A 25000-nucleotide genomic window follows, 5' to 3' on the forward strand; every position below is an offset into this window, starting at 1 on the left:
AGCAAACAACATCTTCGATACACATCTGCGTCTGTCAAAACAGACAGGAAACCGCCTCCAACCCTCGCGTTTGGAGGGAGGGAGGGAGGGAGGGAGGGGGGGTGGGGGGGTGGGGGGACCACATCTGCCGGACGCTGGGGGAGGGAGGGAGGGAGGGGGGAGGGAGGAGGAGGGGGTGTGTTCGGGGTTGTTCAGAGAAAGTTCAACGCCCAGTGAACAAGGACCAGTTCAAGTGTACTGGGGAAGTACACCACTGAGTACACTCATCCCCCGTGAACAGCCCACTTCAACGCTATATATATATATATATATATATATATATATATATATATATATATATATATATATATATATACATATATATATACATATATATATCCTCACTGAGAGAAGCAAAGCCATCTAGTGTAGACCACAAGTGGTGACTATGTGTGTGTATGTGTGTGTGTACAGACAGACATGGAGACACAGAAAACGGGGGATGTGTCCACAACATTCCCTGAAGGCTACGAATATTTCCACGGCGGAAATTACAACCTTGTGGTGAGGTTAGCGGTGTGGAGCAGCGGCGTTCCTCCCTGCCCTGGAATGAACTGGTTTCGTTTTTCAAGGATTCCACCACACAACACCATACCACCACACCACACCACACACCACCACACAACACCACACAACACCACAACCACACAACACCATACCACCACAACACACCACACACCACCACACAACACCATACCACCACACCACACACCACCACAACCACACAACACCTCACCACCACAACCACACAACATCACACCACCACAACCACACAACACCACACCACCACAACCACACAACACCTCACCACCACAACCACACAACACCACACCACCACAACCACACAACACCACACCACCACAAAACCACATAACACCACACCACCACAACCACACAACATCACACCACCACAACCACACAACACCACACCACCACAACCACACAACACCTCACCACCACAACCACACAACACCACATCACCACAACCACACAACACCACACCACCACAAAACCACACAACACCACACCATACCACCACACCACAACCACACCACACCACACCACACACCACCACACAACACCATTGTTTACAAGAAGAAACCAACATTCGTTTTATCATGATTCTCGTGAAGGTGTTGCTTGCAGGAAGACATACATCACAATACAACAACAATCTATTAATACTTTTAGAAAAAAAAATGGATCAAAAATAGAATTGACGATAGATTAGACATTTTGTATGTCAAACGCTTGGGGAATATTTACGACATGGGCGGCTGACGAGTTATTATCAAACTACTGTATGTTGTATCCTAACTTAAAGTACAACCCACAACAACAACAACATACGAACAACTACAACAGACATCAAAACAAAAACAGGAGCATCTCCAGGGTACGCCACTCGTCCGGCGACGTGTGGCAACCCCGCCAGTCCGTCCTCACCCCCCCTCCCCCACCCACAACCTAACCCCCTTAAGAGGACCATCCCCTTCCCCATCCCCCCCCCCCACCTACCCAGACCCCCCCTCTCCTCCCCAGAGACCATCCTCCCTCCCCCTCCCCCAGCACGGTGTCTGGGGTTAGAACGCCTTCAAACTGGTGAACGTCCTGGCCCCCCCAGAGGGGCCTGGGGTCCACAAGCGTTCCCTCTCTCTCTCTCTCTCTCTCTCTCTCTCTCTCTCTCTCTCTCTCTCTCTCTCTCTCTCTGCTTGCGACCTTATCCAGCCGGCCAGCAACCAAGCCAGGTGCTCCTAACGAGAGCATCTCACGTTCAAAACTGGTTTGGAATGAAACGTTACACTCTGTCCTCAGACAACGACTTTATATCTCACACAGTAACGCAGTCGCTGCCAACACTGACACTGACTGTGGAAGACACTGCCAACGTACTCTCCCCCTCATCATCCCCTGGGGTTACCACCATCACTGCCAACACTCTTCATTGTCACCGTCCGTGCCTATAAGGAGAGAGAGAGAGAGAGAGAGAGAGAGAGAGAGAGAGAGAGAGAGAGAGAGAGAGAGAGAGGACTACCCCTCCCTCCATTTATGAATAATGACCCAATAACAACTTCGCGGATTTCACCAAATGTTACCAACCCACACTCCGTCTTCGTCACCAATATCTGCCAGCCACCAACCCACACCCCCTACAAAAAAAAGCCAAACCAGTTAGCTGTTTATGGACAACGGGGATCAAATAAAGACGAAGATAAACTATAAATGAAAATACATAATTACTCCATGTTTGTGGATGGCCATACGCTGGTTCCGGCGTACATGACAGCGAGAAGGCGGGTGTGAGGAAACGAGGCGTGTTCCTGGCGCTACCTAGCCACGCGAGGAAACGGCGAGCATGTATTTAAAAAGCGACTGAAGTATTGTGGACAGTGTTATAAACTTAAATATTACACACAAAGATAGCCTTCAAAATATGAATAAATATTCCCAGACAAACCTAAATATTTATGAATATTCCCTATCAGACCTAAACCTTGATGAATATTCACTAACAGACCTAAACGTTGATAAATATTCTCTATCAGACCTAAACCTTGATGAATATTCACTAACAGACCTAAACGTTGATAAATATTCTCTATCAGACCTAAACCTTGATGAATATTCACTAACAGACCTAAACGTTGATAAATATTCTCTATCAGACCTAAACCTTGATGAATATTCACTAACAGACCTAAACGTTGATAAATATTCTCTATCAGACCTAAACCTTGATGAATATTCCCTATCAGACCTAAACCTTACCAAATATTCCCCGCTAAAGCAAAACCTTACACAAGATATTCCCAATACTCCTTGCCAAATACAACCTTACTGAATATTCTCTGCCCTAAACAATATTGTCTACCATTTTCTTAAAAAAGATCGTCCTAAAACTGAGAAAAAAATGTTTTCTTTTTTCATCCAAAATATCTCGATATTCAAGTTTCGCCGAGCTCAACAACACAGATGCACAACAGTTGTAACAACAATAACACGATAATGAGTAAAAAGAAATAAGTGATAAATAAGATCAAATAACTGAGTCACCAAATGAATGAGTTGGGGGGAGAGAGAAAGGGGAGAGTGGGGGTGGGGAGGAGGGGAGAGAAAGGGGATGGTGGGGGGTAAATGGGGTGGGGAGGGGTGAGGGGTACGGACGGACGGACGGACGGACGGACAGCTTAGAAAGCTGGGATGTGGGCACCCCCATTTGCCCCGGGGATTGGTGTGTGTCCCCCCCCCCCCCCCCCCGACACAGTTACTGTCCCTGGTAACGTTACTCTTCGTCTCCCCAATCATCATTACCGGCGATTACTCTTCAGGCTCTGAAAGTTACCCACCCGACCCCCCCATTATTCTTAAGAGGTTGACTATGGCGTAAAGACTGCGCTACAATCAGTACCACGGTGGGCTCCTTGGATTGGATATGAGAATGAAAATGGAATGAGACTAAACTCCGCTATTATTATCATTATTATTATTATTATCATTATTATTATCATTATTATTATTATTAATATTATCATCATCATCATTAGTATTATTATCAAACAACCCGGGAGCTTCTAAAGGTTCAAGACTGCGCTACAATCAGTAGGAGGGTCTGGAGTGATCTTTAAAAGCGAGAGGCTCTTTGAGGAGACTGTACTCGATTCTTCAACAGGCGGGAGTCCGGTAACACCTGCATATAATAGGTTATATGGAAGAAGAGTGGGGTCAGGTGTGTTGACCCGTCCACACACACCTGGCTTTGACCTTTTACACCTTCAGGGATACATACGTGTGTGTGTGTGTGTGTGTGTGTGTGTGTGTGTGTGTGTGTAAAAAACATACGTACATAAATTTACCAATAAGAACCAAAACAGATATGAAATACACTGTACTTTGATCTCCTACGTGGAAACAGGGGAAAGGAAGGGGGAGCTTACCTTACGACCACGAAGCTTACGTAGAAGTGAATACATTAATCCATCCGTCAGGCCCAGTGTGTGTTCACAACCCCACAATCATATTTCCGATGCCACCACCATCATCACTACAATAACAACAGCACTTCCTTTTACGTAAATCATTCACGTGTACACCGACGCCTCTCCTGGCGACACGGAGATGAGCGCGGGTGAAGAACAATCACAAGCCGTTAATAGATGATAATTTCCACCACAGAATGGATAAGAAACCACATGCACCAGGGGGTTCCAGAGACCCGGCAACACCCAACCTCACACCAGACAGGTCAGAGCCCGACTGATGGTGTCTACCGCCCGACAGCTTCACCTACCGGTATATGTTCGCATCCCTGCAAAGTTTCCTGACTTAAAGCCCACACGAAACACTTTCCACGCTCATTTTCTTGTTCTAAGTCCACTATCTGCATACATCGACGATAATCACTCGAAATAATGACGTTGTCAGTTTATAGTCACTTAGAATGCAAAGAATATTCTTGAATTCAGGCGAAATATGGAGGCTCCCAAGCCGGGCGGAGGTTTGAACACAACTTCCTCTTTCTCTATTCACGGATCGGTTCACAGATGACTTTGGAAACGTGACTGCTGCCCCATTGTCCAACTCGGCCACGAAATATTCGCTTGGGATTTCATAAAATCAGATAAATAGGCGTAGAGAGAAATATTTCTCCACGATGTGTTGACATACAAACACACAAACCCACAGAGAGAGAGAGAGAGAGGGTGAGAGATTCTCTTTCTCTCTTCCTAAGCTCGTAAGTCTGTTTACGATGTGTTGGGGAATCTCATACGAATTATTATTATTATTATTGTTCTCTCACTCCTACGGTTTCTCTCGGGAGACACAAGCACGATTTGGATAGGTGTCTGCCATGTATTTAAATCTCTCTGTACGCAATGCGTATCTTTGCTGATGCTGAACACGGTGAGCGCAACGCAACACCGCTTTAACGCACGATCTCAACTACACTGAACGCTTATTGAAGACGAATTCCCTACGCACGATGTAGGAATGAACGCACGAGACTAAAAGTTATACAGGAATAAAAGGGATAGTAAACGTAGAACTTTTCAAATAAGGTTATTTGTGCGAACTGGTCGTAGAACTGCTTAATGAGGGTAACAGACGCTGGCATCACAGTTGGTGTGGTTGGTCATCGGTTCGAACCCTGCATCCGGCGTGAACATATGGGGAGGCCAGACCACTCATCTCTCTGAGGGGTTGCCGCCTTACCATCACCCCTCCCCCATACCCTACCTGACCCCCCCACCCCACGAAGGACGAACAGAATACTCAGCTTTGAATTTCATACTTACTGACTTCGTATTTCGCCCTATTCTGAACGCTGAAATGAATACACGTTCACCTTTTCATGAAATGATAATAATAAAAGAATATTATATATCAAACTTACCACAGGACATTAATTAAAAGGTACACAGTGTGTTTACCACAAGCATCAAGAAATATACACCAGACCAAACCACCAAGAGATTAACGCTAAGACCCCAGGCAAAATATGAATTAATGAACGCGCTATTTCATGACAGTGAACGCTGAATAATAACAGTGAACGCTGAAGAATAGCAGTGAACGCTGAACGCCAAAAAAAGGTTAATTATCTGAGATACAAACTTGACAATGAAGTTGAAGAATTCGTTGTACAATATAACGAACTTTGGCGGAGCCGATGAACTGTTTCCCTGTGTGTGTGTGTGTGTGTGTGTGTGTGTGTGTGTGTGTGGGACCATGTGCGACAGTGCACACCGTCATGGATGTACATGGAGTACATCATTACATGTACTTAAGGACGCTTTCTGTATGGAATGTGTAAACTCGAGTGTGTATGTCACACAAGGGCGTATCCAAGCCAGGAATTAACCCCCCCCCCCCTTCCCCACCTAGAAAGCCGTCAACCCTCTCCTCGTCTGTCAAGGCGTCATGAGACGGCACAGAAAACGACAGGAAAAAAAAAAAAAGGTCACATGGAGACGAGTACATCGACCTGCATTATGAGGTCACCTGGGTGACCTGAGGCAAGAAGAACCATCACAGGTCATCTGAAAACGGGTCAGCGTATATACCCGTATGGATCGTGTACTGTAAACGTGTGACCCTTGTGCCAAGCTGTACCCTCGTATGCTGTGTGTGGTGAACGAGTCTGTGTGATGTATGGACCCTAACCCGTAAGTGAGTGTATGTTGTATCAGTATGGTGTATGATGGGAAGTATGTATGATGTATACACTATACAGGGGGGAGGGGGGTTACTAACTATCCGTTAATGAGAAGCTTAACAAGGGTATTAATACAGTCTCTCATTTATGTGTCCTTCCTGTATTTCAGTGAGGTTGTTTACACTGGAAGCAGCAGAGAAAATCAACATCAGAAATATAGGTTGCGTGTGTGTGTGTGTGTGTGTGTGTGTGTGTGTGTGTGTGTGTGTGTGTGTGTGTGTGCGTGTGTGTGTGTGTGTGTGAGGAGGAAGTGGGGGGGGGGGGGAGTGGAGACCCGGACGAGGTCGAAACGAGTTTCAAACGAGATTCGAGACAACTGTTGATCTTGGAATAATATCAGATTGTTCTCACCTCCCCCGGGGGAGGAAAGCTATCAATATTCTCCCCGGGGGAGAAAAACCATCAATATTCCGTTCGTTGTGGTCATGGAGAGTCCGTCAAAATCAACTCAGGTGTGTGGGGGGGGAGAAGGGGGGAGGTGGGGGAGGGGGAGCTGATAATTAACATGTGAAAGCGAAGGATATTTGGTCATGCGAATATCTTGTTCCTTGAGCACGAAGGCACGTGTGTGTGTGTGTGTGTGTGTGTGTGTGTGTGTGTGTGTGTGTATGTGTGAAAACAAGAACGATAATAATAACAATAATAATAATAATAATAATAATGATAATAATGATAATTGATAACAATTACAGCCAATGTATTAAAAAGTAGAGATAAAAAAATCACTTCAGCAAATAGCAAAATGAATAAATTGTTTATAACGAGAAAAAACAATAACGAATAATATGTAACGTGAAATGACACACCGTCAGCCGCTTAACACCTCTTCAACAAAAGCATTTTTTTCTTTTGTTTTAGTTTATCCTGTAAAAAACAAGTTGCCGTCGCACAAGTACTCTTGTTCATCCTGGAATGAGATGTTTTAGTGCGCATTCCCTCATTCATCCTGGGATGAAGAAAATGCCCAAAAGCTCAGGACATTTCTTCGTCCTGGGAAGAAAATGCGTCGGTCTTGGCCTTGTTCATCCTGGGAAGAAGGCATGGGGAGGAGGGGTAATGACACTGTTCATCCTGAGAAGAGAACGACGCTGCCCCCCCCCCCTCCCCAAATGACCAGGGCCGCCTGAGGGGGACCACCTGCTGGTCCGGAAGTCTCCCCCCCCCCTTCCCCCCCCACCTGTCTATCCTCAACCCATCAACCGTCTTCTCACAACCAAGGATTCAAAATTCAAATACAACCGACAAATTAAAGAAAAAAATATATATACATACATCAAAGTTTACAATCAGTGTGAAAGTCATACATCTGTGGTAATATGCAGTGGTTAGCGAGCCATGAATCTCACGGACCAGGGTTCGAGTCCCGGGCTAGACAGCTGGGTCACAACCCACTGTCGGCTACGGTGCCGGGGACACCGGGGTTGTAACAACCCGTAAAGCACGCGTCATAGTACAGACTGAGAAACACCAGGTAAATAACATACATATTCGAATGGCTAGTTACTGACCTCTGCCTCACTAATTAATCCAGTCTTACCTCATCAACGTAAATCATTCTACAACCACAACTACAACCTCAGGGAAGGAAGGACGGACTGAAGCAAGAATACTTACCATTATCTAGTCAAACCTGAGGTTGTGTGGTGACAATAATAACACATCACTTATATATTCACATATGAAAAGGTGGACAAACGTAAGGGTTGTGAAAACGATACGATCAACATATTAATCTACAACGTCGATAATTATCATTATCAATAAATTATATGTTCCATGTATGGGCGATTATTACTTCTATAAACATAACATTCATAAGTAATTATGTACATGTACAACTATCAAAAACTACTTCTGTTTACCTGTTTACGAAGCAGATCTCACCATAACTCAAAGATACACAACGTCTCATATCTTCACGTCTCCATCTTGTCTTCCCTTATCATTTCCAGCGTTAAATATCTGATGAACAAAAACAACAGATGAATTAAAGAATGTAAAGAAAATAAAGAACGTAAAGAAAATAAATAAGGAAATCTTCACATAGAAAAGAGAGTCCTAAATAAGAGAAAATGGAAGATTTACATTGAGAGAAAACGAACATTTAGAGGATAACTACTCTATGTCATTAGATTATTCTACCGTAATATGTACTGTACTATGTACTGAACTCAAATTCTAAGTACAGGTCATAGTTAATAAAAACAAATTTCCATCAAGAGTTACCTAATGATTGCTTCTCCAAACATGTTTTTCTATAAAGTTAAGTAAGGTTAAACTACAAAGGTGATCTTACCGTCACCTTGACCAACGTACGGTCGGCGAATCTTCAGGTGACTCCAACACTCGAATGTCTCGAAATCAGTACATAAAAATCTTATGCACTGGGAGGTGTGGCTACATATGAGTTACATAATACGATACATATTCTCTCCCACCCACACATTGGCAGCTTATAATATATATAAGCATATAGCAGTGAGGAACAAAAGCCAGTATCGGTTAGATACATAAATGTCTTTGCCGATTTGGATAGACAGTGGCTATATTTACGGTACCGTAATGAACGACTCATACGTGAGTTCCGGTCACGGACGCGTGTCGGTAAGAATGGACCATTTTAACGAAATTCATCCGTCTAATTCTAAGCCGATTTCTCGACTGATAAACCGATAATGAAGAAGATTTAAGAAATCAATCAGAACCTAATCTAAGCATTTCACCGATGCGCATGCGCGACCGACTCACGTAAACATACAAATTCGCAGTGGTAATATTAATACTCCATTGCGGTACCGTTAATATTGCCACTGCGAATTTGTATAACTATTTAAGAAGTGGGGAAGGGTTTAGAAAAGGGACATTTTGGTTCTCAATCCAACCATTCCTTATGATTACTTTGGATAAGTTGGATTAAATGGGAGACAATCTCTTATGCCCGAGTCAACAAGAATAACAAACAACTTTAAATACGGAATATCATCATCAATTGGTACTGCATAAGTTCATTCTACACATGCAAACATCGACTATAATATTACGGTGGTGTTAATAGTATTATGTCCATTATCAACACCCTGTAGCTTCTATATAAATTGAAAATACCGGATAAAATCTTACCTTTGCCACTTGTTGACGACGGATGCAGGCTCTCCATCCACACGTCCAGCCCTGCTGTACCCAAGGCTCGTCACTTCATTCACGTAAACAAAGATGTTAAGCTGTGAATTCATTGCCAAATACCCCTAGCTGGTGACCGTGGAATTATTCTAATCATAAACAGGATACGTTTTCAACTGATACGCAAAATTAGATGAGAATTGTGTCGTATATATTAGAATGTGATGATTTCATCTAATATTAAGGTAACATTAGGAAAGATAAATAAACATATTCAGCAAAGATGAATCATACGGAGAATCTGTAAACTTTCATGGCCAACGTCTACCAGGTAATGTTTTTGCTTCACTTTCCCGTCCTTTTTATTTCAGATTTACAAAATTCTTTGTTTTTTAAATATGTTTACATATGTAACACTTTAAATATTATTGTCTCAACGCAGTAAATATTTGAATGGGATGCCAATGTTTCATGATTTTATTACTCATTATGTTTCGGTGCAGTGATAAAAGTGACACGTAAATAATACATTTAGTCTGAAAATGTAATATTTTGTATATGAATAATGTATTGCAACAGATACGAGCCTGCCACAGCACATCGACCTGCTGTGTCAACTCATCTATTAAGAATAAATCAATATACGAAAAGACCTCAAGAAAATTACTTACATTGAACTAGTGTAGAAACGTAATACAGTCTTCACATATTATGGCCTGAAAATCTTGGCTCACAGAAATATATATTGAATCTTAGGGTAATATAGGTTTACATATATATATATATATATATATATATATATATATATATATACCTCACATACCGTAGCTTACTCAGCTTATATGTTAATCTGATGAAATGTAGTTACAATCAAGAAAAAATATGCTTTAAGAAATCTCAATTTTACCTGCTTTCGACTGCGAAGGATCGTGTTTACAAATTCTAAATTAATTAATATCTCTATGTAGAACATATGTGTAAAGGAAGTGAATATGATGAATAACGTTAGGAAAAAATTTTTTTTTTAAACTTTTTCAAATTCATTGGTAACTTCAAATACTTTTTTCTTTCATAACTTAAAAACCTGTACCTTAATTCATGACTGAATAACCTCTAAAGTTTCCATCTCGATGTTATATTCCTAAAGTATGATATATTTCCTAACATTATTCGTAAAATATTCTTTTGAAATATAAAAGGCCTCGATGCATAACGGTCCCGTTTTCTATAATATCCTATACGAACTTACCCTCCAGCCAAAGGATTAATCAAAATAAATCGAACAAATTCCTAAATATGTCTTTATTCCTCTATAGACTGTGGTCTAAACATAATACATTGCAAAAATAAAAGCTCAGACACACACACACACACCACGGGTGTCATGAACAATAAACACTCTTAGATCCACTCTATATTGACATATCTTCCAATCTACTGAATATATACCGACGATCTATTCTGAAGGCAGATCTGCTCATACTCTCGCCCTACACGGGTCAAAGACGTCATCTGCAGACCAAGAACTCACTCTAGAACTGGGGGGATGAGCATCTATGTTTACACTTTTCGTATTTGTAGGAACATGAAGAAAATGGGATTGGGTATTCCCTGCTGGTCAATGAATTTCAGCTTCGTTAAATGTCAGGTGTTTCTTTGGCACCGAATTTTTAAGCTTGAGTGTCAGTCATGACAAGCTTTAAGCTTAAGTGTCAGCCATGACAGAAGCTTTAAGCTTGTGTGTCAGCCATGACAGAAGCTTTAAGCTTGTATGTCAGCCATGACAGAAACTTTAAGCTTGAGTGCCAGTCATGACAAGCTTTAAGCTTGAGTGTTAGTCGTGTCAATAAATTCAAACATTCACTTTCTGGTGCTGGTTTCAATTAAGGGGCTGCACGGCCATTAAAAGGTGGTTCTATTTAATACAAAACTTCCGCGAATCTCAACTTTCAGTGTTGGTGATATCGACATTTGAGCCTTTCTATTCACTCTAAATGAAGTCATGAACTCGTCTGCTGTCATCAGGAAGGCATCAGATGTCTGTGGTTCGAAATGATGTGGTCCCAAGGCTTTAGAATCATAACTTCCAAAGAGAGTATAAAGATGTCATAAGATCCTTATAGACCTACAGCAACGGTGATATCTGTAAGTCTCGCCCACACAGTCTGGCTTTGACATCATCCTGCGAAATCCACATGGTTCCTTCCTCTCCCAGGAAGGAGTCCGTCTTGCTTAGAACTAAAGGTTTTACTTGGTCTTCCAATACATTACATAATCTATACGTATAATCTACAGTATATGCATATATCTACTTACTATACAAGCGTATACAGGCTTACCTATTGGTCTTGGGAAGAGCAAAAAAATAATTAACATGTGGGAACAGAGGTGATAAATGAGTTATTATGATGAAGACACTGAAGCAATGAACTCTTTAATGAGATTTCTGTTATATGGCGTTATATCTTGGTTATACACAGATATACCAGGTAGAATACACTTTGATGGAGGTGAGTAGATGGTGGGAGGTATGACAGTGATTGTGGTGGAGTCTTGTTGTGGTGTTTCGTGTGTGTGTTTCTTCGTCGTAATGAGAAGGCATATCCCAAAGGGTCGGCGGAGGCCTTCTTGTGTTCTTGTTTTGACAAATGGGTGAAAATCAGACTCCTCCTTCATCAATAACATTTCATCTTCAACTACAAACATGAGGATGGGATACAGGCGTCCAAATGCCCCTTTCTCATGCCTTGCTGACACGGGTGTCTGAACCACCTGTTGTATACATGTAATAACATCTGTGCCTCTGGTGTATGGTGACCTAAACTACTTTAAGAACCATCTCGTGTGTGGAATCAAGCAATTTGCTTGTGTATACTCTACAGCAATGTACCTGTCCTTCAGAAGTACATCACTACAGGAACTATCTCTCGCACGAAAGACTACACTTGATTATAATGATGAGTGGGAGGGTGTCAGCATTAACAGTGGACCACCTTTGTGGATGGTTCTTGGACCTCGCCTGATGCAGGTTTCCTTTCTACAATACAGAGGACGGAGAGGTTTTGTGTAGAAGCGACATCTTCTACGTCAAGCATACACAGCTGGCTCTACGGCATCTACAGCTTGGCAGGGAGGGAGGAGGCAAGGAAAGGATGGGGAGTCAAGTGTGAATCTTCTAACCTCAGCCACTGTGGGCACTGACATGACAAAATACCAGGTCAATACACATTAACTTTTAAGAGAAAAAATGCAAAAATAATGAGTGCTAAAACTGGCAAAGAACTGGGGTTTATTTATAAGGTCTAGGGGAAAATAAAACGTCTTGTTGAAGGTGATATAGAAAGAAAGCTCAGAAAGACAACAGAAAAATCAGCAAACACATTTGAAAATGTCTGAAGAGGACTTGGAGTGATGCTGAACGAAGGGCAAAACATGGTGTCAAGAGGGGTCGAGCAAACATGGTCACTGGAACAGATGTTTCTGTACAGTGTCCATTCATTACAACGTCTTGACTCTAGGAAAATTGCCAATACACCAGAGGGAAAGAAGAAGGATAGAGGAAGAAGATAAAGGAAAGAAATATGGAAGAGGAAGATGAGAAATATAAAGAGCAATACGAAGACAAATTTGAGACTTAGGCAATAAAACGGGATTCGACGAACAGATGAGAGTGTATACTTCAGGAAGGTGGAACTCTCCTGATGATGTATGATGTTATGTGGAGGAAAGTCTGGCAGGTTACCACACTGCAGGGGATCAGGGCGGAGGAGGATGCATGTAGCACCCTCGATATAACACGTGAAGATACGCCAGCCGAGGAAGAGAAGACACCCTAGCATGAAGTAAGGGTGTGAAGGGAGTCTCGACTTCCTAAAAAAAATTGTAAGGGTGCGTGAGGGAGTGAGCACCAGGCACTACCACAAAGAGTGAGGCAAGGGAAGAAGAGGGAGGTAACTTCAGAACCCTGATATAAGTGCCTAGGAGTAGGAGGTGACCCTTGGCACTACATCCCTGGCGCTACACCTGTGGCAGATATGAGGCGAAAAAACACAAAGGGTAATATGGAGTGCTGAAGTAAACAACTCAGAGAGAGAGAGAGAGCTCTGAGGAAATGCAACTTTAAAGATGTTATGAGGCAAGAAATAGCGACTTTATACAAGACTCTGGGAGTTGATTGCAAGGGAAAGGGAGATTTCCTAAAAGGAAAAGGTGGTTTACATGTGAAAATATATATATGGAAGGGAGGGAATGACACAAAGATGGGAAAAAAGGATGGGAGGGTTATGGGCTCTGGGAAAGAGAGCCTAGAGGTGATGGGAGGGCCATGGGTTGTGGGAGAGGAAGGTGTACCAGTAGAGGAAGTTGATACAGAGGAAGGAGAGCGGGAACAACACGCGAGAGATCTCATCGATGTTCGAGACCGAGTTCATCTGCAGGAGGCGCTTGGCGGTCCTCTTGCTGTTCCTGCCGCTGCGTGGGAGGGTCTGGTTCCTCCAGTGTTGGGACGCCGCTTCCTCCTCCTTCTCCTCCTCCTCCTCTTGCTGTTGTTGTTCCTCCTTCTGCTGCCACTCCGCCACCCTCCGCACCTCCTACGGGGAAGGTCAAACATTTCTGTACTTGAAACAATCATTGAAAATATATCAAATATATTACACTTCCGCGGCAGTGTACTCTCTCTCTCTCTCTCTCTCTCTCTCTCTCTCTCTCTCTCTCTCTCTCTCTCTCTCTCTCTCTCTCTCTCTCCTGTACCCTACGGTGTCCCCTGGATGAATTAACTTGGTCACAGGTTTCGGCAAAATCCGCGGCAGGGGCAAATAACAACAAACAAACAAACAAACAAGACAGACTCGGCCAATAATCATTACGGGTACAATAAACAAAAATGAAAGGGGGAGGGGGACACAACGGCACCATTACACAAATTGTGAGTAAACATAATTACCCAGGATTGCTTCTAGGGTGTGTCAGTACTGGCGATGCATGTGATACACACTCGAACACAGACTCACAACATTCAACACGCACTCACATCTTCCCTAGACTGTTGTGTGCCCTCACTCGAACACAGACTCACAACATTCAACACGCACTCACATCTTCCCTAGACTGTTGTGTGCCCTCGTCCCTTAGGGTGTATAGTCCCCCTGGGTGTATAGTCCTAAGGGCTCTGGTCCTGCTCCCCTTGGGGTCTGATCCATATTCCCCTGGGGGTCTGTCCCTCCCTCACCTTGAGCTGGTCTATGGTCTGCACGGCCTGTGCCTGAATCGGCCCCTTCCCGCTGTTCCTGCACGCCCCCACCATCCTACTGACGAAGGAGATCCCGTGGGGCGTGGCACTAGTGGGCCGTGCCGTCCTGATGGGCCCGGAGGAGCCGCCCACGCCGTTGGGGCCCGAGTTGGAGCCCGTGGTGGGGGTCCTCACTCCCTCCTCCTGGTGGACCCCCGTCAGGCACACGCCTACAGGCTGTGGAGAGTCGAAATGTAACTCTACTGCCTCCAGCACGCCTCCCGAGGTCATACTCGAGTAACCTGCAGCAGCACGTCTCCCGAGGTCATACTCGAGTAACCTGCAGCAGCACGTCTCCCGAGGTCATACTTGAGTAACCTGCAGCAGGTCTCCCGAGGTCATACTTGAGTAACGTCTACTGAACTCCAGTCTAAGGTTTACTCTACGTCTGAGGTAAAATCTCCCGGGGTAACTGTACTGCGTCAGGTAACTCTCCTGGGAGTAACTCTACTACGTAAGGTAACTTACCTGAGGTGACTCTACTACTTAAAAGGTAGACAGTACCAAACGCGTCTACCTCAAACCATTTTACATGACTTACCTAAGTCTACCTTTAACAACCGTCTAGTTTTAAGTTTTTGTGTTGTAAGTCTAGCCTCAATTATGGGATCTAAACCCACAATTTCCAGTTATTCGGTCCAGGTATTGTCCTGTTTTGTGGGTACCTTACTTGACTCTTGTTTATTGGTTAGATGTTCAATATTTACTTACTCCACATATCTACGAGATTCTACTTATATATTCACAAGAAATGCATGTCAGGTTACACAGTACTGTATGTTGTTTCATGCGCAAGTACCACTATAAGTACGACAGGCTACTTTTATCCTTATAAGTACTGTATGTAAGTGAGGTATGTAAACTTTATAAGTAACATGAATGACCATGAACCCAAGATTGTGACTCAGAGTTCATGTGATATCCATTTGCTTGTTTCAAGGGCGACTTGTCAGCTATGTATATGGGTCAAGGGTCACCTTGGTGTGTGGGTGTGTGACTCAAGGGTCGAGTCTCACCTCTGTGTCCGGCTCGAGGTCCTCCTCGTCCTCGTTCTCCTCGGCCTCGTCCGAGTCGCCCTCCAAGCTGGCTTCGGACAGGTAGACCTCACCAGACCCAACTTTGGTGAAGACGTGAACGAAGGCGAACTGCAGGAGGAAGGAAGACGATCATTTTGGAACTGACGAAGATAATATAAAAAAAACTAAAAGATTGTAAACGATAAATTAGGTGAATCCCAGAGGGACAACGAGGGGAGCAAATGAAGCAAAACTCGTGAGAGAAGAGATGATTCTCAAACTTTCCTATACAGCAACTCTCATTTTTCTTTTGAAGGCCCCAGTCACGGACAAAAGTCTACACCAAGGCCAGGCCTTAATTGAAATACAGTGAGAATTACGAGACGGAAAAAGACGAGGGACAAGTAATATATGGCACACATTGGAGGCTGTTAAGACTTCTCAATGCCCCGAGTCTTTGGCTCGTCGTAAATAAGATGCTGTCGCAATGTGGTTACTGTACGTCTTGCCTGGAAGACAAAATAAATCACAACCGATTCACTGACGCATCAGAATATCCTTCTCTACAGTAGGGAAAAGAGAGAGAGAAGGTCCTACGATTCATCCGCTTCTATCTACTATAGCGTAGCGACGCGTGTGTGACCCCCCCAGAGAAGGAGTGACCCACCTCAATGATGGTGGCGAAGATGAAGCCGTAGGAGAGCCAGACGAACAGGTCCAGGGCTGTGGAGTAGGGCACCTTGGGCAGGTCCGTCCTGGCCTCCAGGCCGAGGAATGTCATCGTCAGCACCGTCGTGATGCCTGCGAGAGGAAGGACGTGGCTATCAGCTCCTCCTGCTGGTGGTGGGTGGGTGGGTGGGGCTTGTGGTGAGGTGGTGGTGATGAGGCCGTGGGTGGCGCTGGGGGGCGGCGGAGTGTGGGTGGGGGAGAGGGGTTGAAATCACAACAACGTGCCAGAGTGAGAGAGGCCAGAGGTGACGCGTTGACGACCAGTCCGGCCCCTTGCCCTCGAGGACATGATAGCGAGGACAGTCTCGAGAACACGAGAGCGAGGGCGGTCTCGGACACCAGATCATCCCGCCCCCCACCCCCATGGTGGATCACGTCCGCACACTCGGCCCAACTCCGGGATTCGAACCCTGACAGCTGTGCCTTGTCACCCATCACCGCCAGCGTCCCTCCTCCCTTACCCCTTCAACCACCCACCCAGACGACGCCCCCCCAGCAACGGGAGGAAGGTGAGTACAGGTGGCTCCGCCTCACACGATCATGAAGGTGACGGGGGGGTGAATAGGAGGGGTGATTAGAGGGGGAATTGGGGGGGGAGACACAACAAGATATAAAAGGTGGTTTAGGAGAAACGTAAGGACCTGGATTAACATCCTAACTGCCTGTGACATGACCTTTCTTGAAACCATTACTGACATCTAAATATGATGTACATTAATGATGTCTAATAATTACGTACAAATAATTCGACTGAATGATATAATTCACCAGGAAAGATGATGCATTATACTTTCATGCCATCACTTATTGGTTATCTTACATCTATAAACATGAGTCGTGTTAACTTCACACTGATTGTAATTATTTGAGTTAATATGGACTTAAATGACATTATCTATCACTCTGGACTTAATCGACCATGAACTATCATCATTGGAGAGGTTAAGATAGACTCCGGATAGGAGACAAAACCTGGTAGTAAAGAGGTTGTGTGCGTGAAGCAGTGGTTCAGCGGACCTTACATTACATACGTCGGGTCACATGGTGGCGTGGGGTGGTCTGGGGTGACCCCGGGAGGGTGTTGGCTGCTGCATGTCGGGGACTTGATATCAAGTTCGAGGACTCTGCCCAGGTAGGGGACGTGAGGAGAGTGGGAACTTACCGAAGTTCTGGGGGGGAAAACTGCCACAGTCGGAGGGCCTGAACTTCATGTCCGGGTCGAGGGGACATGACCTGAGGAGATCGGACCCTCGGGTCACCAAGGTCCGAAGGGGGACCTGATGAGGTCAGGGCTTGGCAGAACGATGCTGGGGACTTGATGAGTGGTGACCCCGGAGGTGGGCGGGCCGACCTCAGCCAGGGAGAGATTCACCGAGGGAGAGATGCGGTCAGGGAGAGAGAGATACTCACCTAGAGAGATGCGGTCAGGTAGAGAGAGACTAATCGAGGGAGAGATGCGGTCAGGGAGGGAGAGAGAGAGAGAGAAACTCACCTAGAGATATGCGGTCAGGGGGAGACTCATCGAGGAAGAGATGCGGTCAGGGAGGGAGAGAGAGAGACGCACCTAGAGAGATGCGGTCAGGTAGAGAGAGACTCACCTAGAGAGATGCGGTCAGGGAGAGAGAGAGACTCACCTAGAGAGATGCGGTCAGGGAGAGAGAGAGACTCACCTAGAGAGATGCGGTCTGAGGTAGCCTCGCGGTTGAGCCAGAAGGAGACCCAGGAGAGGACGACCAGCAGCACACACGGCCCGTACACCGTAATCATGAAGTTCCCCATGTGACGCTGCAGGTGGAAGCTGGCCAGCAGGGTCGAGAACTCCCCTAACCAGCGGAGGGAAAAGCAGGAACAAGTAGCGTCAGCAGGAAGCAAGGAGAGTCAGCAGGAAGCAAGGAGCGTCAGCAGGAAGCAAGGAGCGTCAGCAGGAAGCAAGCAGCGTCAGCAGGAAGCAAGGAGCGTCAGCAGGAAGAAAGGAGAGTCAGCAGGAAGCAAGGAGCGTCAGCAGGAAGCAAGGAACGTCAGCAGGAAGCAAGGAGCGTCAGCAGGAAGCAAGGAGCGTCAGCAGGAAGCAAGGAGAGTCAGCAGATTCAGTAAGGTAACAAGACTGTCGCTCAAGGTGAGGTTATGTGCAAAGAGAAGGGGTTGGTGGGGGTAGGGGAGGAGGTGGTGAGATAACGGAGGTAACGGAGGTAACATGCGTTATGACATTAGTTAAGGTCCGGCTGGTGACAGCGTGACATCTGTCATGAACAGTTGGTGGGGAGGGAGGGAGGGTGCGCGCTGCACGACACCTACGGTTGCCTGGCAATCACACAAGAGGCGTGGGGAGGGGAGGAAGGAGGGTTGGTACACTAGTCTGTATACACACATTCACGGCATCAAAACATGGTAGAATCAAGCGTCCATTCCCGACCGCTTCCCAAGCAAACCCATTAAGCTTCGTGGCTTTGGTCACTGTCTCGTCTCCCGTGGTGGGGAGGAGGAAGAGGGGGAGGGGGGTAGGGGGGTGCAGTCATTCGTGCTATGTGTGTGTGTGTGTGAGGAGGTGGGCGCGTGGGGGCGTGGAGGCCTGGAGTGTGGGTGTGCGTCAGCCACCAGTGGGAGAGGGGACTCAAAAGGGGGCTGGGGAACAAGGTGGGGGGGGGGGGGGGGGGTACACATGCCATGCTCACTTCAGGGGAAGCTTAACACCAGGTTCCCTCGTCAGAATGGGGGGGCGGGGGGTAAAAGAGGGGTTGATGTGGTGCGGGGAGGGGCGGACGACGGCGATGGCGAGAACACAGAAAGACACCGATGGGACATCTAGTGTGACGAGAGGTTTCGTCCGGCACGAAGCCCCAGCCACGTGGGAGGAGGAGGAGGAGGAGGAGGAGGCCCCTTGGTCACAGGGAGAGTGAGGGAGGGCCACCCTAATCCCCCTCACCTCTTCTCCCTCCCTCCCTCATCCTCGAAGCCTCGCCCACCTGAAGCCTAGCGTCGGGTTGCGTCTTGACGTCTCCACCACCGGGGGAGCTATCGACCTCCCTCCCTCCTGCTGGCACTCACGAGGCCACGCGAGGCGACCTCAAACCCTCCACCCGTGAGAGAGGAAAACATAAAAATTTGCAACTCCAAACACACTTACCGGAGGCCAGGGAGAGAGATATGGAGGGAGACCTATGGTGCCGGGGAGGGTGTAGTGGAGGGTGGGAGGAGGGAAAGAAGAGGAGGAGGAGGAGGACCACCACCACCTCGCACTTGACGACCAACCTGGAGGAAATTGAGTTCGAGTTCCTTACCGAGAGCGACGCGGTCGGAAGTGGCCTCGCGGTTGATCCAGAACGCGACCCAGGAGAGCACGTTGATGAGGACGCACGGCGCGTACACCTGGATGACGAAGTAACCCATCCGACGTCGCAGGTGGAACGAAGCCATCAGCGTCGAGTATATCCCTGCACGGGGGTACGGGGGGGCGGGCGGGGCGGGGGCCGGCCGTCCACATGGGAGATGGAGGGGACCTAGTCAGTTACTGTCAGGCTCTCATATGGGAGGGAGGGAACGTTTGTCTCTGTCCTAACTCTAACCACGTGGGAAGGACCTTAGCCTAGCTCTCACCACATGGAAAGGACCTTAGCCTAGCTCTCACCACATGGAAAGGACCTTAGCCTAGCTCTCACCACATGGGAAGGACCTCAGCCTAGCTCTAACCACATGGAAAGGACCTTAACCTAACTCTAACCACATGGGAAGGACCTTAACCCAGCCCCTCAACACATGGAAATCTCTTGCGACAGCTACCTGTCATAACACAGCAGAGATACCTTCACCCCACATGTATCTAACACAGGAGCGTGTCCTCATCCCTAGCAGTCATAACACATGAGACTATCCTCACCAGCATAGGTGCTCAACCCAAGCCCTCAAACGTAGGAGCTTAACCTCACATGGACTGAACCTCAACCTAGCCATCATCCCACACATAACAAAGACTTTAAAAAGAAAAATAAAAAGGCCTCATTGTTCACAAAGGCTTCCCCATTTTGTTTTCAAAAAGGGCACAAGACACGAGGCCTCCCAACCTCCCTGAAGTGAGCAAAGCCGTGCTTACACACACACACACACACACACACACACACACACACACACGGGGTCAAATGACAGATCACCCGTGACGTGTACAGTGACACCAGCTAACAACTGGTCCATGCTTAATGACTGCTGACCTCGGTGGGAGGAGCTTGTCTACTTGGATTGGCCATTATGAGCGGTAGTTCTCTCATTTCTCAAAAACTACAACGTCATTCACAGGGGTCTAAGTGATGTCTATACCTCATGTACAGCATTTCTACGTTAATCAGTCATTAAGGTTAGGAGCTAGTGACCAAATGTGGGTTCTGATAGATGGATTATTATGAGGGGAAGACATGCAAGAAAACCATAATGAAATAACATGCAAAAAAAAAAAGAAATATGTGAAATAGATATATACAAGGTCATGACGAGGTCAAGGATGATTAGGGGTTTGTGTTGACCTTTTGAACACGACGGTGCGACCCTGGAGTACGACGGTACGACCCTAGAGTACGATGGTACGACCCCTGTGTACGACGGGACGACCTCAAAGGTAAAATGGTCTGACCTCTGACCTGATCCTTAAGGGTTAGATCAAAGGCCAGGCGGTAAGGACTCTACCGATGCACTTAAAGGTCATACCGTCACACTTAAGGGTCGTACTGTCGCACTCGAGGGTCGTACCGTCTTACTCAAGGGTCGTACCGTCGCACTGAAGGAGTTAAAAACTATTCAAACTGTTGACAATTCATCAGATTTAACAACCCAAGAAATGTAAAGAAAAAAATCTTTTCTAGAACCAAATCTTGAAATAAATAGAGCAAGATAATGTTATACAAGATTATGAGTACAATGGTGATCTCAAGTAACTTCATTATCAACAAATAATGCACACAATAATGATACCAGTTACTTGGCTCGCCTCCTGTGGCAGATCTAACAACATAACCACCTAATTCACTTGATTAATTAGTGATCCTCATTAATCTTATTAGATTATGTTATTAGAATCACCTGTTTTCTAAGAAAAAAAGTTTTAAAAGATATATTTTCATGATATGGTGTTGAACTGAGCTTATATACATATCCACCACACTTCTACCATATACCACACACTGTACCACACACGTCTACCACACTGTGCCACACACGTCTACCACACTGTGCCACACACGTCTACCACACTGTGCCACACACGTCTACCACACTGTGCCACACACGGCTACCACACACCGTACCACACACGTCCACCAAACACTGTACCACACACGTCTACCACACTGTGCCACACAAGTCTACCAAACACTTTACAACACACGTCTACCACACACTGTACCACACACGTCTACCACACTGTGCCACACAAGTCTACCAAACACTTTACCACACACGTCTACCACACACTGTACCACACACGTCTACCACACTGTACCACAAAAGTCTACCACACTGTACCACACACTGGCCTCACCTGCCGTGCGTGTGGTGTTCTCGAAGCCAGATGGCGTTGCGATCAGGTCAAACTGGGAGAGCATAAGGTCAGAGGCAATTACCACCTGCCGGGCCTTGTTCCAACGGTAGATGACGTCACGGGTCGTATACGCAACTGTGGGGGTAAGGGGGGGGGGGGGTATCTCAGATACTGAGGCGGATAACTGGACAGATACTAGCACACTAATATATATATATATATATATATATATATATATATATATATATATATATATATATATATATATATATATATATATCAAAAAGAGATAACATCTATGCAATAACCTGATAATGGTTACTCATTCATTTCATAACTAGCGTTCAGACAGGGTCAGTTACCACCAGAAGTAAACCATCAACCACCAGTACTCAACCCTCACCCCCACCAGGGCTCAACCCTCACACCCACCAGTGCTCAACCCTCACACTCACCAGGGCTCAACCCTCACACCCACCAGGGGTCAACCCTCACACCCACCAAGGGTCAACCCTCACACCCACCAGAGCTCAACCCTCACCCCCACCAGGGCTCAACCCTCACACCCGCCAGGGCTCAACCCTCACCCCCACCAGGGCTCAACCCTCACCCCCACCAGTGCTCAACCCTCACCCCACCAGTGCTCAACCCTCACCCCACCAGTGCTCAACCCTCACACTCACCAGGGCTCAACCCTCACCCCCACCAGTGCTCAACCCTCACACCCACCAGTGCTCAACCCTCACACTCACCAGGGCTCAACCCTCACACCCACCAGGGGTCAACCCTCACACCCACCAAGGGTCAACCCTCACACCCACCAGAGCTCAACCCTCACCCCCACCAGGGCTCAACCCTCACACCCGCCAGGGCTCAACCCTCACACCCACCAGGGCTCAACCCTCACCCCCACCAGTGCTCAACCCTCACCCCACCAGTGCTCAACCCTCACCCCACCAGTGCTCAACCCTCACACTCACCAGGGCTCAACCCTCACACTCACCAGGGCTCAACCCTCACCCCCACCAGTGCTCAACCCTCACCCCCACCAGTGCTCAACCCTCACACTCACCAGGGCTCAACCCTCACACTCACCAGGGCTCAACCCTCACCCCCACCAGTGCTCAACCCTCACACCCACCAGGGCTCAACCCTCACACCCGCCAGGGCTCAACCCTCACCCCCACCAGGGCTCAACCCTCACCCCCACCAGTGCTCAACCCTCACCCCACCAGTGCTCAACCCTCACCCCACCAGTGCTCAACCCTCACACCCCACCAGTGCTCAACCCTCACCCCACCAGTGCTCAACCCTCACACTCACCAGGGCTCAACCCTCACACTCACCAGGGCTCAACCCTCACCCCCACCAGGGCTCAACCCTCACCCCCACCAGTGCTCAACCCTCACCCCACCAGGGCTCAACCCTCACACCCGCCAGGGCTCAACCCTCACCCCACCATGCTCAACCCTCACCCCACCAGTGCTCAACCCTCACACCCCACCAGTGCTCAACCCTCACCCCACCAGTGCTCAACCCTCACACCCACCAGGGCTCAACCCCTCACCACCCACCAGGGCTCAACCCTCACCCCCACCAGTGCTCAACCCCTCACCCTCACCAGGGCTCAACCCTCACCACCCTCCAGTGCTCAACCCTCACTCCCCCACCAGTGCTCAAACCCTCACCCCACCAGTGCTTCAACCCTCACACCACCACCAGTGCTCAACCCTCACCCCACCAGGGCTCAACCCTCACAAACCCCACCAGTGCTCAACCCACACCCCCACCAGTGCTCAACCCTCACCCCCACCAGTGCTCAACCCTCACACTCACCAGGGCTCAACCTCACGCCCCACCATGCTCACCCACACCCCACCAGAGCTCAACCCTCACCCCACCAGTGCTCAACCCTCACACCCACCAGGGCTCAACCCTCACCCCCACCCAGGGCTCAACCCTCACCCCCACCAGGGCTCAACCCTCACCTCCACCAGTGCTCAACCCCTCACCACCCATCCAGTGCTCAACCCTCACCAACCCACCAGGGCTCAACCCTCACACCCGCCAGGTCCAACCCTAGAACAAACCCTCACATACGAACCCCACCCAAAGGCTCAAAACCCTCACCCCCCATGCTCAACCTCTCCACCCCAACCAGAGCGTCAACCCTCACCGCCACCAGTGCTCAACCCTCACAACCCACCAGTGCTCAAACCCTCACCCCACCAGTGCTCAACCCTATCACACACACCAGGCTCAACCCCACACTCACCAGGCTCCAACCCTCACACTCACCAGTGCTCAACCCTCACACTCACCAGGGCTCAACCCTCACACTCACCAGGGCTCAACCCTCACCCCCACCAGTGCTCAACCCTCACCCCCACCAGTGCTCAACCCTCACACTCACCAGGGCTCAACCCTCACACTCACCAGGGCTCAACCCTCACACTCACCAGGGCTCAACCCTCACACTCACCAGTGCTCAACCCTCACCCCCACCAGTGCTCAACCCTCACCCCCACCAGTGCTCAACCCTCACACTCACCAGGGCTCAACCCTCACCCCCACCAGTGCTCAACCCTCACCCCCACCAGGGGTCAACCCTCACACCCACCAGGGCTCAACCCTCACACTCACCAGGGCTCAACCCTCACACTCACCAGGGCTCAACCCTCACACTCACCAGGGCTCAACCCTCACACTCACCAGGGCTCAACCCTCACACTCACCAGGGCTCAACCCTCACACTCACCAGGGCTCAACCCTCACACTCACCAGGGCTCAACCCTCACACTCACCAGGGCTCAACCCTCACCCCCACCAGTGCTCAACCCTCACCCCCACCAGTGCTCAACCCTCACACTCACCAGGGCTCAACCCTCACACACACCAGGGCTCAACCCTCACCCCCACCAGTGCTCAACCCTCACACTCACCAGGGCTCAACCCTCACACTCACCAGGGCTCAACCCTCACACTCACCAGGGCTCAACCCTCACACTCACCAGGGCTCAACCCTCACACTCACCAGGGCTCAACCCTCACCCCCACCAGTGCTCAACCCTCAC

The 25000-nt window shown here is 47.7% G+C and overlaps 2 protein-coding genes across 3 annotated transcripts in view; both read right to left on the reverse strand.

The window, feature by feature from the left end:
- LOC139763049 (ras-GEF domain-containing family member 1B-like) overlaps nucleotides 1–4286 on the reverse strand; it is a 731513-nt gene extending 727227 nt beyond the window's left edge. For both annotated transcript variants that reach the window (XM_071688625.1, XM_071688624.1), the window contains exon 1: nucleotides 3975–4286. The gene's annotated coding sequence lies outside the window, so the exon portion shown is untranslated. The remainder of the gene's footprint in view (nucleotides 1–3974) is intronic.
- A 6380-nt stretch (nucleotides 4287–10666) lies between these two features.
- The window catches only part of LOC139763387 (gamma-aminobutyric acid receptor alpha-like), a 39619-nt gene continuing 25285 nt past the window's right edge, over nucleotides 10667–25000 (reverse strand). Inside the window, exons 7-13 of the mRNA XM_071689399.1 lie at nucleotides 21927–22061; nucleotides 19655–19836; nucleotides 18076–18271; nucleotides 16344–16477; nucleotides 15677–15805; nucleotides 14601–14837; nucleotides 10667–13962 (exon numbers count right to left, since the gene is read on the reverse strand). Coding sequence (XP_071545500.1) covers nucleotides 13678–13962; nucleotides 14601–14837; nucleotides 15677–15805; nucleotides 16344–16477; nucleotides 18076–18271; nucleotides 19655–19836; nucleotides 21927–22061 — 1298 coding nt within the window. The 3' untranslated portion in view covers nucleotides 10667–13677. The remainder of the gene's footprint in view (nucleotides 13963–14600; nucleotides 14838–15676; nucleotides 15806–16343; nucleotides 16478–18075; nucleotides 18272–19654; nucleotides 19837–21926; nucleotides 22062–25000) is intronic.

This window comes from Panulirus ornatus, chromosome 46 (assembly GCF_036320965.1).
Source record: "Panulirus ornatus isolate Po-2019 chromosome 46, ASM3632096v1, whole genome shotgun sequence".
In the NCBI taxonomy this organism is placed as follows: Eukaryota; Metazoa; Arthropoda; class Malacostraca; order Decapoda; family Palinuridae; genus Panulirus; species Panulirus ornatus.